The 15,935-nt window shown below is 57.6% G+C and overlaps 1 protein-coding gene across 1 annotated transcript; it reads left to right on the forward strand.

The window, feature by feature from the left end:
* The first annotated feature begins 2,009 nt into the window (after positions 1-2,009).
* CCDC97 (coiled-coil domain containing 97) lies at positions 2,010-12,422 on the forward strand. Its single transcript, XM_052655884.1, has 5 exons — positions 2,010-2,140; positions 5,358-5,813; positions 7,600-7,878; positions 8,312-8,441; positions 10,227-12,422. Exons 1-5 carry the CDS (start codon positions 2,101-2,103, stop codon positions 10,345-10,347), a joined length of 1,026 nt encoding a protein of 341 aa, XP_052511844.1. The 5' UTR covers positions 2,010-2,100; the 3' UTR covers positions 10,348-12,422.
* The last annotated feature ends 3,513 nt before the right edge of the window (positions 12,423-15,935 follow it).

Below are 15,935 nucleotides of genomic sequence, written 5' to 3' on the forward strand. Positions count from 1 at the left end.
CCCACTCTGGACAGTGTTAAGACCACAGCATGAGCAAAGGTGGTCTTGGACCCTGCTCTCAAGGGGCTCCCAGTCCACAAGTGTCACAGACCTCTCATGGAATGGTGACAGCGTCAAGATGAGCTGTGAGTGCGTGGGTTGGGTGCGGGGTGTGGTGAGGGCTTCCTGAAGAAGGGGAAAATTTTTTTCAAGTGGGAATGATCTGGGGTAAAGGATTGCATCCCCACAGCCTGTCCTCCTTCCCTGGCAACTTTAGTCATTTCTTTTGGGCATGCTGTGCTCCTGGCGCCTTGTGAGGGACAGGGCTGGAACGCAGGAGGAGCCAGTTCAGCCCTACCTCTTCCCTCACAGAACTATCTCAGAGCCTTCTGAAGGGGACATGGGCTACAAAAAAAGGGAGGAGGAAGGCTGACTACCTTTGAGGTCAAATGTGAGGTATCTGACATGAGACGGAGCCAAGGTTGATGCCTAACAGCTACAAGTGATCCTAGAGCGGCCTCCCTGCTGAGGGCCTCAGGGCCTCAGGCCCTCTAGCCTGGGAAGTCCCCCTGCTGCAGGTCCATGTGTTGGGCAAGAGTGCCCTCTGCTGGCCTCTCGGCAACATCTAAGTGTGATCAGTCCCCACCTATTCCAAGCAGCAACTGAGCCTCTTTGCTCCAGATCCCTTATCATGGGAGGGCAAATAGGAAGTTACGCCTCTGCTTTCAGCCATAATATCAGGGTTACTGCATCAGCCTCCTCACAGATCTCGCTGTCCTCCAGTCCACTACCCTGATGCCCTCACCCTCTTCTAGCTCTCCGCAGGATCAAGGAGCTCAAGCTACTTAATTCGGCTTATGTGGCCCACATACTTGGGCCTGGTGACCTCACTGGCTTTATCTTTTGCCACTCTTTCAAACTTAAGATCACTAAGCTGTTCAGGGAGAGCCACAGATCCCTTTTAGGCTCTAAATGCCATGAACTTCTGCCTTGGAAACACATGTGTATTTGGAACTTTGCATAGATCCATGAGAGTCTCCGATCCTTGCAGTCTGGTCAGGGCCAACTTTGAACTTTCCTACTCCTGGTGGCTCAGATGGAAGCGTCTGCCTGCAATGAGGGAGACCCAGGTTCAGTCTCTGGGCTGGGAAGATCCCCTGGAGAAGGAAATAGCAACTCACTCCAGCACTCTTGCCTACCAGGCTCCTCAGTCCATGGGGTCGCAAAAAGTCAGACGTGACTGAGCGACTTTACTTTTCACTTCACTCCTTGACCATACTGAAGTCCTTGCAGCAAACAGAACTATGTTCTGTCCGCCTTCCCTTCTAGGGCTTTGCCTTGCCCACTTCCTACATGAGACCCTTCTCTACCTCCCTCTTACCCTAATTCCTGCTCATCTTTCAGGTCTCAGGGTATCCTTTACTCCCAGAAAGAAACCTTCCTTGGGCCCTCCAGGCTGGGACGGACAGCTCCCTTAGCTGAACCTGTGGGTCCATCAGCCCTGCCCATTTGGTCAGTGGTTTGAATGCCAGTCCTTACCTACCACCTAGGGCAAATCAAGACCAAGGTCTTCTTTCCACACCTGCAGATTCTTCAGGTCCTGGAAACAAAGTGGGACGTTCAGTCTCTGATCTCACCACAATCGTGCTAACCAGGGATTGGGTGTGATGACAGGCATGCTACAAGACTTAGCAAATATTCTTTGAGGTGGTGAAGATAGACAGGTCTAAACCAGAGCCCAAGCACTCAGAGGTCATGAAGGGTGGTGATTCATCCATTCCCAAACGAAGCATGCTGGGCTCTGGGGTCAGTAGTGCACGGGTTGAACACTGCTTCCCTCCTGAAACCCCACAATTTCGTAGCGGTTCAGGTTGGCGGGGGTGTCCCGGAACAGCCTATCTGGCCCTGGCGCCCTTTTCCTGCCCGGCTGGAGTGGGCGGGGTCGGGCAGCAGCACGCGTGCGCAGAGGAAGGGCCGCCTTCGTCCCGGAACCTTGGTTCTTGATGCCGTGGAGCACCCGGTCCCAGGAATGTACTCAGCCGGAAGTGGCCTCTAAGGACCTGCGTCAGGAATTGGTGTTAGGAGCTCGCCACGGCGGGTAACAAGTCGTAGACAATCGGGATGGAGGCCGTAGTGACCGCGGCGAGGGAACCTGGTGAAGGTGAGGTCCTGGCCGCGCGGAGGCGGCAGGAGGGTGGGGCTGCAGTGTCACTGTGAAATGTTTCCCCTTGAAGGTGAAGGAGGACTGTATAAAAGAGGGCACCTGTCCTCGGCCTTACCTGTCCGCTTCACCGCTTTGTCCAGATTAACCCGTCTTGGCAGGCTGACCTCTTTTATCCCATCGCCTCCCCCGAAATTAACCTCTTCCAGTTCTTTCGGTGTCCCGGGCTAACCCGTTTCCTTACGAGGCTAACTCAGGCTAGCAAACCTGTCGCTGTCCTGGGCTAACTCTCGCATTATCTCAGCCAACCTTGCTTTCTCATGTTACCTCCTTCCCTTGACTCCTCCCCTCCCACGCAAACTCTTCTTTGCTAACGCCTCCCCACATTTCACTCTAATTTCCTTTCTCCGAAAGTCCACAGTCCCATCTGCTTACTCAGGGTCGTTAATCCATTTCTGTGCTCTCTTTTGCGTTTTCAATCTCTTTATTTCTCCTGATGCCTCTCCCATCAGTACCTAAAATGCTTTTGTTTTGCAAGTTTTAACCTAAAAAGCTATCCCTTGATTCCATGCCGCCTTCCAGATACCATTTAATCTTCTCCAAAGAGTCATTTACACTTGCCTCCTCTTCCCACCCACTGCTGTCTGGGTTTTACCTTCAGAAACTGCACTGATTAGGATCCCCAGTGACCTCCCTGTGTAGTTTTGTTTTTTTGGGTTTTTTTTGTCTTAAGAAAGATTTATGTATTTATTTATTTATTTATGGCTGGGGTGGCTCTTTGTTGCTGCATGCAGGCTTTCTCTAGTTGTGGAGAGCCAGGGGCTACTCTTTGTTGCGATGCACAGGCTTCTCACTATGGTGGCTTCTCTTGTTGCAGAGCACAGGCTCAGTAGTCGTGACCTACGGGTTTATTTGCTCCAAGGCATGTGGGATCTTCCCGGACCAGGGATCGAACCGGTGTCCCTTGCATTGCGAGGTGGATTCTTAACCATTGTACCACCAAGGAAGCCCCACTCTGTAGTTAAACCACATGGCCCGGTTCAGGTTTTTTTTTGTTATTAAACTACTTGCAGAATTTGATGCCATTGACCCCTCTGTCTTTACTGAATGTTTTTCTTTGGTTTCTGTGACACCATTCTTTCTGATTTCCTTCCTATCTCTCAGGCTCCTCCTGCTCAGCCAGCATTAGTTTCCCATGGCTGCTGTAGCAAATGACCACAAATTGAGTGGCTTAAAACAACAGAAATTTCTTCTCTCACAGTTCTGGAGGCCAGGAGTCTGAAATCAGTATCACTGAGTTGACATCAAGGTGTCAGCAGGGCTGAGGAGGCCCTAAGGAGAACCCATTCCTCAGCTCTCCTAGATTCTGGTGGCTCCTGGCATTCCGTGGTTTGATCCCACATCACTCCAATCTCTGCTCTGTCTTCACCTTGCCTTCTCCTCTGGGTGCATCAGATCTCGCTTTGACAGGACACTTGTAATGGCATTTAGGGCCCACCAGGATAATCCAAAAGAACCCCCCTATTTCAAGGTCCATACCTTAATCACATCTGCAAAGACCTTCTGAGTTTTGTGGGGGGGGTTTTGGCCGTGTAAGGTTAACATTCACCGGGTCCAGGAATTAAGATGTGGCTATACTGGGGGGCCATTTTTAGCCTCTCACAGCCTCCTTCCCATCCAGTCATGGCTCTTTCTTAGTCCCTCCTCTCCTTTCATCCCTCACACACTCTCCTGTACCCTCCCTGTGATTTCCTTCAGCTCCACCGCTTTCCTTGTCTCTGATGACTTCTGTAACTGTCCCCAGAGCAGCACTTCTCTCCTGAGAAGTCTCCAGCCCCAGTTACCAGCAGTCTCATAAATGCCTTCCCTTGGGTGTCTCCTGGGCCTGTCATACCATCCATGTCCCAAATTGGTCTCAACATCTTCCCCCAAATGTGCTCCTCATCCATGCCTGTGTGTCAGGGACAGTTTGACCAGTTTACTGGCCAGAGGCCTGGACCCTAACTGAATGCCTTCCTCACCTTCCAGCCCTTCAATCCCATGACTTGCCCTAGTCAGCCTCTCAAGTGTCTTTTTAATCTATCCTCTCTTCCACAGCCCCTTACATGGTCCAGCCCAGTCTTCTCTTGCCTCAGTGATTAAAACGCTCCCTGAAGCCCATTGCACCATAATCACCACCCTCTTTCTCTTCCCCATCCCAGTCAAGCTACCTAAAGGAGTTGTCTATACTTCCCCTCTTCACTTATTTCCTGCTTGCAGTAGCCTTGCTCCAGTTCCCGCCACTTTTGAGAAAACAGCTCTCACCAAGGCTTGCCCAGCCCTCAGCTTTTCTGTTTCCAGTGCCTGTACTGGCTTTGACCTTGTCTGTCTTCTCCCATCAGACCAGGTGCTCCCTGGGAGCTGATTTGGATCCCTCAGTGGGTCTTCAGCGTTGCCCAGCTCAGGGCCCAGCACAGATTTAGAGTTGCTGAAGAGTGGTTAGATGGATGTGTGTGAGTAGGAGAGAAGGATGGATGAATGAGTGGAGTTAGTGAACGTATGGAAGATTTCATGAACAAGGGAAAAGGCAAAATAGAGTGAATCAGTGACTGAAGTGGTCAAGGACTAAGGAAACACACCAAGCACACTTCTCTCTCGGGGCCTTTGCACTGGCTCTTTCCTCTGCCACTTCCCACAGAAATCTCATGGCTCAGTCCCTGACGGCCTCAGGTCTCTAACTGAAATGTCACTTTTTTGGCAAGACCTTCACTGACTGTCCACTTAAAACTGCAGCCTGACCCCCATACCCTCCTCCTTCTCTCTTTTTTAATTTTACTTTACAATACTGTATTGGTTTTGCCATACATCAACATGAATCTGCCACGGGTGTACACGTGTTCCCAATCCTGAACCCCCCTCCCGCCTCCCTCCCGATACCATCTCTCTGGGTCATCCCAGTGCACCAGGGCCTCCTCCTTCCCTCTTAATTTTCCTGCACGGCTCTTGGAACCACCTAACACACTATTGTTTCCACTAATCATGTTTCTATTTGCCTGCCTTCCCCACTGAACTGTCAATCTCTTGCTTAGGTTGGCCTCTCTAGGGCCTAGAACAGTGCCCAGAATATAGCAGGTGCTCACTAAATGTGAAACGAGTGAGTGAGCCCTCAGTCCCTGGCGCCCACTCCCCTTCTCCCCTCTCCCATCCCTGGAGTGACTGATCTCCCCCCTCCCCACAGGCCACACAGAGCCCAGTCCTGGGCACTGGGGGGAGCTGAGCTGGACGCCGGTCCTGCCCAGACCCCAGGACAAGGCGGAAGCAGCAGAGGGAACGCCAAGGGCCCTAGATGCCGACCCCCCCGAAGTGGAGGATGCGGCGGTGAGTGCCATGCTGCGCGCTGTGGCTGCCAGCCGCCTGCCCGTGTGCAGCCAGCAGCAGGGCGAGCCCGACCTGACGGAGCGGGAGAAGGTGGCCATCCTGGGCCAGCTGTACCACGAGAAGCCGCTAGTGTTCCTGGAGCGCTTCCGCACAGGCCTCCGGGAGGAGCACCTGGCCTGCTTTGGACACTTGCGCGGTGACCACCGCGCAGACTTCTACTGCGCGGAGGTGGCCCGGCAAGGCACCACCCGCCCCCGCACGCTGCGCACCCGCCTGCGTAACCGCCGCTACGCTGCCCTGCGTGAGCTCATCCAAGGTGTGGGGGCACACGGGCTGAGCGGGAGGGGAGGCTGCGGCAGAGGAGGTAGAAACAAGGGTGCGAGAGCAGAAGCAGACGGAGATCCCGGAAAGACGGAGACAGAAATGTGGGCTGACAGGGCGCGATAGGGAGAGACAAGCAGGGACTCACGGGTAGAGAAGGGCACAGGCAGTGAGAAGGGCTGGAATTTTGCAGATGACAGAAGTGCCATTTCAGGCCAGCGGGTCAAGGACACAGTGCCCAGCACGGTGATAACTGGTCATCCCTCAGGAAAACTAGGTCCCTACCTCATACTGTACAAAGAGGCATTGCCAGAAACCCAGGGGAGTATGTTCAGGAAAGGCCTCTTGAAACACACACACGTGTGAAATGCAGGGAGAAAAACATCAGTGGGACTTCCCTGGTGTTCAGTGGCTCAGACTCCGCCTTCCAGTCCAGGGGTCCAGGTTCATCCCCAGTCAGGCAGCTAAGATCCCTCCGACCGATAACCCAAAATACAAAACAGAAGCGGTGTTGTAACAAGATTCAGTTAAGACTTTAAAAATGGTCCACCTCAAAAAATCTTGGAAAAAAACAAAACAGGAAAGAAAATATCAGTACCTTTTTCTCTTTTCTTTAATTTTTAAATTTTTTGAAATTTTTGTGTAACGTTGTTACCCTTTTGCCCATGATGTAATTACAAGCAGCTTTGTGACCGAAGACACCAGAACTAAAAGATGCTAAAAGATGAGAGCAAATGAAGGAGAGGGTGAGTTAAGCTTCTAGTCAGAGAGAAGGCACAGGCTATAGAGAAGGGGGACTGGAGAGGGACACAGTGACAGATGAGGAGCAGGGGTGAAGAGCTGAGGGAGGGTGAGTGAGTGAAGGGGCTGGGGTGAGACAGTAGAAACTGAGGATAAGGAGAGAGAGAGACTGACTGGTGGGGAACACCAGAAACAGCTATGGAGGCAAGAGGGGGGACAAGACGGAGCCCAGCATAGGGCTCTCGAGGGCGGGGCTGGGCAGGCTGAACTGTTATCTAAGGGACAGAGCTGCCTCTGCAGGGGCAGACAGCTAGGGGAGGTGGGAAGGCCCTGAGACTGAGGGGCAGGGAAGCCCGGCCCACCTGAGGGGTGAGGTGTGGGGTTTGGAAGACCAACAGGGACGCCCACACCTGGCCAGGCGCCCTGCGAGGCCTGATCTGGTGCACACGCACACCTGCTCCATGCAGATGTATTCTTACGTGCCCAGCAGTGCAGGCGTGTCCAGGCAACAACCAGAAGGAGGCTCAGCAGACAGGCATGCACGGTCTACACACCAGCTCCCCTCTGCAGTGTACTTGCCCACAGTGCCCTGCTCACCAGCTCCGAGACACGGGCCCAAGCAGTGTGCTGATGTGTGCACGCATACATGCACGCATGTGCACGCACACATAGGGTGCAAATCCTTGCCAGCACAGCTGCACATGGGCCCTAGGCCACCAGGGCCTCAGGGGCCAGAATGTCCAACAACATGACTGGACCCGACAAACTTGGGACACGTGAGTCCACATGTAGATACAGGCCTGGTCATGTTCACGTGCTCACGCATGTTCGTGAGTCCTCGTGGTCATGACCTCAGACATCTGTGCATGTTTCACTGCATTCCTGAATTTGGACAGTCACACACTTGTGTGTCTACAGCTTCCAGTCAGCATGGTTCCACGGCTGGGTGGACACAGGTCTGCCCAGATGCTCACCCCCACCCAGCCCCTCGCCTCACCCGCCGACCCAGACCCTGCGCCCACCCTCTCTCCTCCATGCAGGGGGCGAGTACTTCAGCGACGAGCAGATGCGCTTCCGGGCCCCACTGCTGTACGAGCAGTACATTGGGCAGTACCTGACCCAGGAGGAGCTCAGCGCCCGCACCCCAGCTCACCGGCCGCCCAAGCCCGGCCCCCCCGGCACGCCCACCTGCCCACTCTCCGACCTGCTGCTCCAGTCCTACCAGGAGCGGGAGCTGCAGCAGCGGCTGCTCCAGCAGCAGGAGGAGGAGGAGGCCTGCCTAGAGGAGGAGGACGATGAGGAGGACGAAGATGAGGAAGGTGAGGGCCGGTGGCCAGGGGGCCCCAGCATCGGCACACCCAGCCCCAGCCTGTGTGCCTTAGCTCCTTGGCGGCACCACCTGCAGGAACAGATGGCACATCCTCCCCTGCCTGCCCTGAGCACCCCGGCCCTTCCATCCTCTCCAACATCCCTGTCTCCCTCCTCGAAGGACATCCCTCACCTCCAGGCCTTCGCTCATGCTGTTCCCTCCGCCTGGAGGGCCCTTCCTTGACCGCCCTCCTTCAGGTGTCAGGTCTCCACCCTGTTCTGTGGCCTCTAAAACACTGCGTTGTCACGGGTTTGATGTATGCCCTGGGAAGGTAGGGACAGGGCCATCGCGGTCACTGTCCTGTTCCCAGGGCCGCCCAGCATGAGGGATGCAGCTCTCTATGCACCTCTCACACCCCCCCACCCTGGGCATCTCCCCTACAGACCATAGACCTGGCAACGACTCGGAGGCCTGGGTCCCCGACTCGGAGGAGCGGCTGATCCTGCGGGAGGAGTTCACCAGCCGCATGCACCAGCGCTTCCTGGATGGCAAGGATGGGGACTTTGACTACAGGTGCTCCCCTGCCCTCGCCCCTGGTCCCCCAGCCCGGCACCCCACAGGGCAGGGGCTCTGGGTTCACCCAGCTTAGGGGTGATCAGAGGTCAGTGGGTGACCCTGGAGCAGCTTTGTCCATTTCTGAGCCTCTGTCCCCTCCCCCGAAAGAGGGATTTGAGCGGGGCTGACGTTCAGCTCCACGTTGATAGACCACCAAAACATTCCTGTCCAGGTAGATGATATGGCAGCCTGATAGGACGTGTCCCCAGGACCGCAGACCTCCTCTTGCTGCAGTAATCACTGGCAGGGTGACGCCTGGTGTGGAGGGGCCTGTGCCGGGCGCCCTTGCTGTGCTCGTTGTTCATTTCTCCAGTACAACCCTAGGGAAAAGATTCCCAGGCCACCTGGGAGAAAAGAGATTTTGCATCAAGGAAAAGGACACAGGCGAGTGAAGTATCAGAGTGAAAAGATAGATGCTTTTTGTTAACTGTGGCAGCCTCGCCTTGTGGTCTGAAACATCAGGTGTGGCAGCAGAGGCCCCACCCCCCACAACACGTGAACAAGCAGCCCCTCGGGTCTCATCAGTAGAATGGGGGTCCTCATTGCCTCGGCCACACCAGCCCCTGGTACCAGAGCATCTCTGGTCCAGTCTGGGATCCCCAGCTCTAGAGGCAATTCTGGCTGATCCACTTCGACATTTATCACTCTCAGGGCTCCACACAAAGCAGTGAGTAGAGTGCGTGGGCCCTGGGCACTCAGTAAGGACACCACTGCCACCATAAAGCCAGGTGCCCATGAGAAAGTCAGACCCAGCATGGGGTGTGGTGTGGGCCAAAGCCTGTGCCATCTGTGGGGGTCAGGGGGGAGCTGCTGGCCTGCATTCACCACTAGGTTCTCAGCGCTGCCGTGTCCAGACTCTGGGGATCAAGCAGGGAACAAAACCAGTGGAAGGATTCTCTGTCCAAGGGCGTCCCACTCCAGTGAGGAAGGCAAAAAAGGATCTAGTGAGGGAGCCAGAAAGAAAAAGCAGGGGGGTGGGTGATGAGGTAGCCAGGAGAGGCTCTCTGAGCAGGTGACATTGGAGCAGAGACCTGCAGCAGGGGAAGGGTAGGCGAGGGAAGAGCATTCCCTGCAGGAACAGGAGTCTTGGGGGCACAGAGAGCCGCAGGGCGGGTGAGGAGGGAGCCAGGTGGTCTCATCAGAGGCGAGGGGGTTGAACTGGACAAGGCTTCGTGCACCGGAGAGTGTGAGCAGGCCTGGGAGGGTCCTCACAACAGGACCCCTGGCTGCCTGAGGACAAGGTTTCTCCCTGTTGGCACTGTGGACCTTTTGGTCCAGATAATCCTTTGTGCGGACTGTCCTGCGTGCGGCGGGCGTTGACCAGCCTGCCTGGCCTGTACCTCCTGAACACCAGCAGGAGCCCCCGCCTCCAAGTGGTAACAACCAAAATGTCCCCAGTTACCACGAATGTTCCCTGGGGTGGGGGTGGGGGTGGGGGGGCAGGATCTTCCTGGTTGGGAAGAACTGCCTCTGGGGAATGTGGGCCCAGGTGTCACCGCATCTTCCAGCTTTTTAAGAGAAACCAGAAGTTGTCTTATAAGATCTTTCTTTGGCAAGTGTTACTTTTTGTGTGAAGCCCTCAGAGACCCAGCCTAACCCAACTGTAAGTTAGCTCCGACTTATAGCTGCCAGCAAACGGCCTTTGATTTCGGGGGCACCCCGGGCCCCAGCTCTTCCACCGGGTGAGAAGTGGGGAGGCCGGTGGCAGGCAGAGCCCATCCCTGACAGCCCCTCCCCCTGCAGCACCGTGGATGACAACCCCGACTTCGACAACCTGGACATCGTGGCCCGGGACGAGGAGGAGAGGTACTTCGACGAGGAGGAGCCCGAGGACGCGCCCAGCCCGGAGCTGGACGGGGACTGATGGCTGTGGCCGCCCACCGCCTCCCGCCCACACGAGGCCAGCTCAGGGACTTTCTCTAAGCAGAAGCAGGCGGTTGCCCGGTACCACCAAGCCTGGTGGTGGTCTCCACACCCTCTCCCCAGCTGTGCCTGGGCATCCCCCTACCCCTCATCACCCACCTCAACCTCTTTCTCTCTGCCTTTCTAGCTCCTGCTATCTCTGTCTCTCTCTCCCTACCTCCCTGTTTCTCCTTTCTGCCTTTCTCTTTCTTCCCCTCCCTCTGTGCCTTGGCCCCTGTCCCCACCACAGGGCCCGGGATGAACATCCTCCCCTGGACCTAGGCCAGGGGCCCTCTGGCTGGAGCTGGCCAGGCTGACCTCAGAGCAGCGCTTCCCACTCTGCCCCGCCGCCAGCCCTGCCCTGACTCTCCTGCACTCTGCACTGGCGTCTCAGGCTCGCAGGTGCACCTCCGTGCCTGGTACCTTGTTTCCTGTGGATTCAGCTCTCGGGACCCATGGCCACACATTCCCATCTCTCTCAGCCTCTGTGCTGGTTCTGTCCCTCTCACACATTCCCATCTCTCTAAGCCTCTGCTGGTTCTGTCCCTCTCTGCCTTTATCTCTGGGTTTCAGGATCCCCGCCTCCTCCCCAGGCTGTGAGCATCCCCCATCCTGGCTGCTGTGGGCAACAGAGCCTGGCTGCTGAGTAACCCAGCCTCGCTGTGGACAGCGGGGAGACCCTGGAAGTGGCCACCTGCTCTCACCTCTCCCTCAGGGCTTAGGTTTGGGAAAGGTGGGCAGGAGCAACGTGGGACCACGGGCCTGCTAGGTTGGGTAGGGGGGACTGTCCCCTCCCAGCATCCCTCTCCCAGCCACAATTTTCCCTCCCTTCCTCCCTTCACTTCCTCCACCTCCCTCTCCCTCTCCTGTTTACACTCCCCGAATACGCACAGGCTGTTATCATGGGTCCTGAGTCATCCCACATATACACACAGTCGGCCCCAGCCTCCCTGCCCCCAGGCAGCCACAGAGCCGGCCCTGCGGAGCCCCCTGCCGCCCTGGGCTAATGGGAGCCAGATGGCCGCCTGGTGACTCAGCAGCCGGCCTGTGGGAACCCAGGCGTCCCGCCTTCCCATGGCCCCGCACTCAGCTCATGCTCCCCCAGCAGACATACACAGAAGGGGCTGGCTGCTAGCAGGGGGAGGACACAGGCCATACGCTGGAGAAGAGGGGTGTGGGGACCCCTCACTCCCATGAGCCAGGCCATGGCCTGGCCTGAAAGCCCTCTCCAAACTGCCTCCAGCATGCAGCCCAGGGTGAAGGGAGACTCCAAGGACTCCTGGGGCTACAGCACTTGACCCCCAGGGCTCGGCTCTGCCCTCTGGGTCAACTGGGATTAGAGCCAGACACAGAAAGTGAAAGCTGGATGGAGGCTGGAGTTGGAGGGGTGGTCAGTATAGTTCAGATTATTGAATAAGGAAGCTTCCAGTTCCTGAGCAGTTCGGTCCTGTGCCAGGCCCTGGCCAGGTGCCTGATGCTGGACTGAACCTCCAGACAGCCCCAGGAAGCAGGGGCTCCGTCCCATTCCACGTGTGGGCCATGGGCAGCCCAGAAAGGAGATGTCACATGCTCAAGGCCAAGTCTTCGAGACCACCTCCTGGCCTGCCTGTCCACTCTCAGGGCCACGCAGCGTGGACGGGCACACCCATTTCTCGGGGGTACCGACTGAAGGAGGGTCAGCTGCTGAGGCCGCCAACAGTGGATAACGCCTTTGGGGCCCTCCTGGTATGCTAGGCACTGCCGTTCCTCTCCACAGACGCATGGAATCTTCTAGTGTTTAGTCAGTACCTGGGTCACTGGGCCATCACAGATATCCCGTGCAGTGCATGCTCTCAGCACCGACGGTGCATCTCAGAGGAGGCGCAAGGCTATCCCGTCAGCCAGACCCCCAGCTTGGAAAGATGAAGAGGGTGGGATGTTTGTCTCAGGTGCTCGTGTTCATGCCCTCAAGTTGTGAGGGGTCTTTCATACCACAAGTATCAGCCCCGGATGACCTGTACATTTTCCTTTTGATCATTAAATTTGTGATATACTGTGCCATACATAAATTTGTTACATAATTTTTTAAGTGACGAGAGACAGCATTTTGAGTCAGAATTAGGGTTAGTCAGATGGTGGAGCAGGAGCGTCTGTGCCTGAGAGACAGAGGTGGAGCCCGGAGACACACCCCCGTCAGAGCCGGTGAGACACCGAGGTGCCCAGAGAGGCGCCTGCCCCTCCGCTCCCGCTCCTTGGGGTTGGGGTGGGCGGAGAGGCTGAGTCAGGGAGGGGAGAGCCCCTCTGGGGGCATCCGGCCCCCACCCCCGTGTCTCCGGTCTGTCCTCCTGGTCAGGCTCTGCTGGCAGCGGGCTCCCCTCACACACACACACACACACACATCTGACACCTCTGTGCCTCCCGCCAGGGCTAAGCCTGTCCCAGCCCCTCTCCTCACTGTCCCCTCCTTCCTCTGCTCCTCCCCTTGCTCCGTCTTCTCTCTGGGGGAGCTGTCTCTGCAGCTCTGTCAGTATCTCCCCTCTCAACCCCTTCTCTTCCCACTGCTTTGCCCCCTACCTTTCTCTCTCCTTGTCTTTCCCTCCCTCTCAGTCTCTGCTTCCCCATACCTTTCTGTCGCAGCTCCCCGCCCCAGCTGTTCCTCTTGGCTTCACCCTCATTTTTTCCTACCCCTCTCTCTGCTGTCTCCTGGCCCACCCTCCTCGTCCCCACTCTGTTGGTCTCTCTCCCAGATCCTGGGAAGCCCAACGGGAATGTGCGGGTCAGGGCTTCACTGATGGCCCCTGGGAGCCCAGGATGAGGGGTCACCACCTCGCCCCCACCCAGAAAGGGGGTGGGAAGGGGCAGCGAGGCTGTGGCCTGTCTGGCCAGAAGGAAGTGACTCTGCTGTGGCCTGGTCACCCCCGCCCCCAAGGACCTGCCGGGCTGCTACCACCCCCGGACTGGGGCCGAGTAAACACAGCCGCCAGCAGCTCAAGATATTTATACCGAGGTCCGGGCGTGGGTCCAGTGCCCACCACAGCCCCTGCCCTGCCCTGCCTGCCACAGCCAGCCCCAAGCCAACGTGGCACCAGCCAGCAAGGGGACGCGGCCGCAGACACAGCCAGCCTCCAGTCGGCACGGAGGCCGCCAGGCATGTTGCTTGGGACGCCAGCGGCTTCACTGGGGACACAGGATGCCCCCCTGCCCTGGAGACACCAGAGCACAAATGCAGCCCTGCACATGCAGCTGCCCATGAACGTGAACACACACTCCACCGAAAACTCCAAAGCGACAGTGCAAAATAGAGACCCATGCAGCTGCTCACACACTGAAGTCATCAGCCCACATGTGGGGACAGAATGCAGACCCACCTGCTCACAGACCCCACAGAGGCTGAGAACACCAGTCCCGGAGATGGACATGCACACACACCGCGAGGACAGCAAGCATGTGGCAGACACACCCCACAGATACAAACATGCTCAGAATACCAGCCACACACACTGATCACGAAACAATGTAACCCAGAGGCCACTTGCCCACAGACACACTGGGAACTGTTACACACACATACTGAAAACAGCCTGAGCAGGAAACACAACACACACACACTGTACCTCCTGGAAACACACTTCTCACAGACCCATAAACACACTTCTACTCAAACTTAAGCTAAGAATATACAAATTTACCCCCCGAGAAGAGCACAGAATTGAGGAAAAAATCCAGAGAAATAACACACCCTAGGGACACAACAAACTTACACACACAGGCTAACCGAGTCACATGGTGTCAGGACACAGAAACCAGAGTGCACACCAGCTTGTACAGCAGAAACACAAAGCAGGTGCAAGCGCCACGAATGCAGCACAGTCACACACACACACATTCACAGTAGAAACGAAAGACACCGCACACTGATGTCCAGAGATCGAGGCAGAAGGGGATTTTCTGTCCTCCCTCTCACCGCGCCCCTCCCTTTCTCCCTCTCTCGCTGACCCCGTCCCAGGTCCCAGGCACGTCTGGGGGAGGGGGCAGGAAGGCCTGGGCTGGCCTCCCTCGGCCCTGCTTCCTGCCCCGTGGGGGCTGGACGGGAAGCTGGGGCTCCAGCCGGAACCCAGGCTCCCCCCACGACTTCCCTCCCCGCCCGGGCTGCCCGCGGAGGCGGGGGAGGGGAGCGGGGGGGCCCCCCCGAACCCCCGGGTTCGCCCCTGCGGCTGGCTGGGGGCCGGTCCTGCGAGGTCCGGCCTTCCCGCGGGGGCCCGGTGCGGGAGCGGCCCGGAAGGTGCTGAGCCCGCGGCTTTCCCTGCCCCCGGCGCCCGGGCAGGTGGGCGGGGTGTGGCCCGAGGGCGGGGCCGGGGCTCGGCGGCCGCGGGAGCGCGCGGCCCGGTGCGCGGCCGGGACTTGTCCCGGGCCCGGGCGCGAGCTGGGCGTGTGAGGGCCGCGGCCCCGGGGGTGTGCCCGGGTGTGGGGGACTCTCCGTCTGGGCCCCGGGGTGTGACAGTGCGTCTGGGTATGACGGGGCGGCCGCCGTCCGGAGGGCCGCGGGGGGACTCCCCGGGCTGAGCGTGTGGAGCGGCAGCTGTCAGGCCGAGTGGGCACGACCGCGCGGCCCTGACGTGTCAGGCCTCCGTGTGTGGGACGCGCCTGGGTGGGGCCGTGACGTGTCAGGCCGTGTGCCTGCACACTGTGCCTGTGGGTGACGGTGACCCCTTGGAGGATGTTTGTGTAACTGCTGGTGGGTCGCAACCGGAGTCTCTGCTTCATTTCCTGAGCGGCTCGGATGCTGCGAGGAGTGTGTGCGTGACACTGCTCTTCCTCTGTCTGCTGTGCGCTGGTTGTGACCAGGACCCCACAGGAAAGACTTGTGTCGCTGCGTCTTGCTGTGTCCCCGTTGCAGTCTCTGCTTATGGTGTGTCCCAGCGGAACTCCAAGGCTGGGCTGTGTGCATGGAATGGGGCAGTGTGTCACACTGGCACCAGGTCTCCCAGCCAGTGACTCGGGTCCCGCAGGTGTCTGTGTGTCCACTGTGGCACTCAGGCGATGCTGTGGGACCTTTACCCATATCTGAACCTCTGTGTGAATGTGTGCATACGTATGCCACATCCTCGTGGGGCTGCAGTGACTACTATTCATATCCTCGTGTCCTTGCCGGCATCTTCACACCAGAGGCTGCTAACAATGGCGACACTTCCTTGAATAGAGACCTCCTCTGGTCCCCCATCTCATGCCTGGCCCTTTACGGCTCCCAGACCTGGGGCAGCAGGAGTGACCACACGTCTACCGCTGGTCTGGGCTGGAAGGGGGCAGATGCTGGGACTCATACATCCAGACCTAGAGCTGCTGTCCCCCTGCCCCCAACAAAGGAAGCTCAGCACTCACACCATCCTCCCCCACGGGGGTCACTGGGCAAAACAGGTTAAGGAGAGGGCCAGGGAGAGATAGGAACTGAAACCAGGGAGGAAGAGGGGAAACTGAGAGGCCAGAGAAAGAGGAAGCAGGAGAGTTCACCAGCAAGACCCCAGCAGATGGGAACAAACAGAGCTCAGAGAACAGGTTCTCACAGGTTCCTTG

The sequence above is a fragment of the Budorcas taxicolor genome, chromosome 18 (assembly GCF_023091745.1).
Source record: "Budorcas taxicolor isolate Tak-1 chromosome 18, Takin1.1, whole genome shotgun sequence".
In the NCBI taxonomy this organism is placed as follows: Eukaryota; Metazoa; Chordata; class Mammalia; order Artiodactyla; family Bovidae; genus Budorcas; species Budorcas taxicolor.

What these genes read in the sequence shown, in the direction of transcription:
- CCDC97 (XM_052655884.1), top strand. Translation starts at nt 2,101, where the DNA reads ATGGAGGCCGTAGTGACCGCGGCGAGGGAACCTGGTGAAG. An exon ending in GGCGAGGGAACCTGGTGAAG is followed by an intron (nt 2,141 to 5,357) that starts GTGAGGTCCTGG and finishes CCCTCCCCACAG; the next exon opens with GCCACACAGAGCCCAGTCCT. An exon ending in GGAGGACGAAGATGAGGAAG is followed by an intron (nt 7,879 to 8,311) that starts GTGAGGGCCGGT and finishes TCTCCCCTACAG; the next exon opens with ACCATAGACCTGGCAACGAC.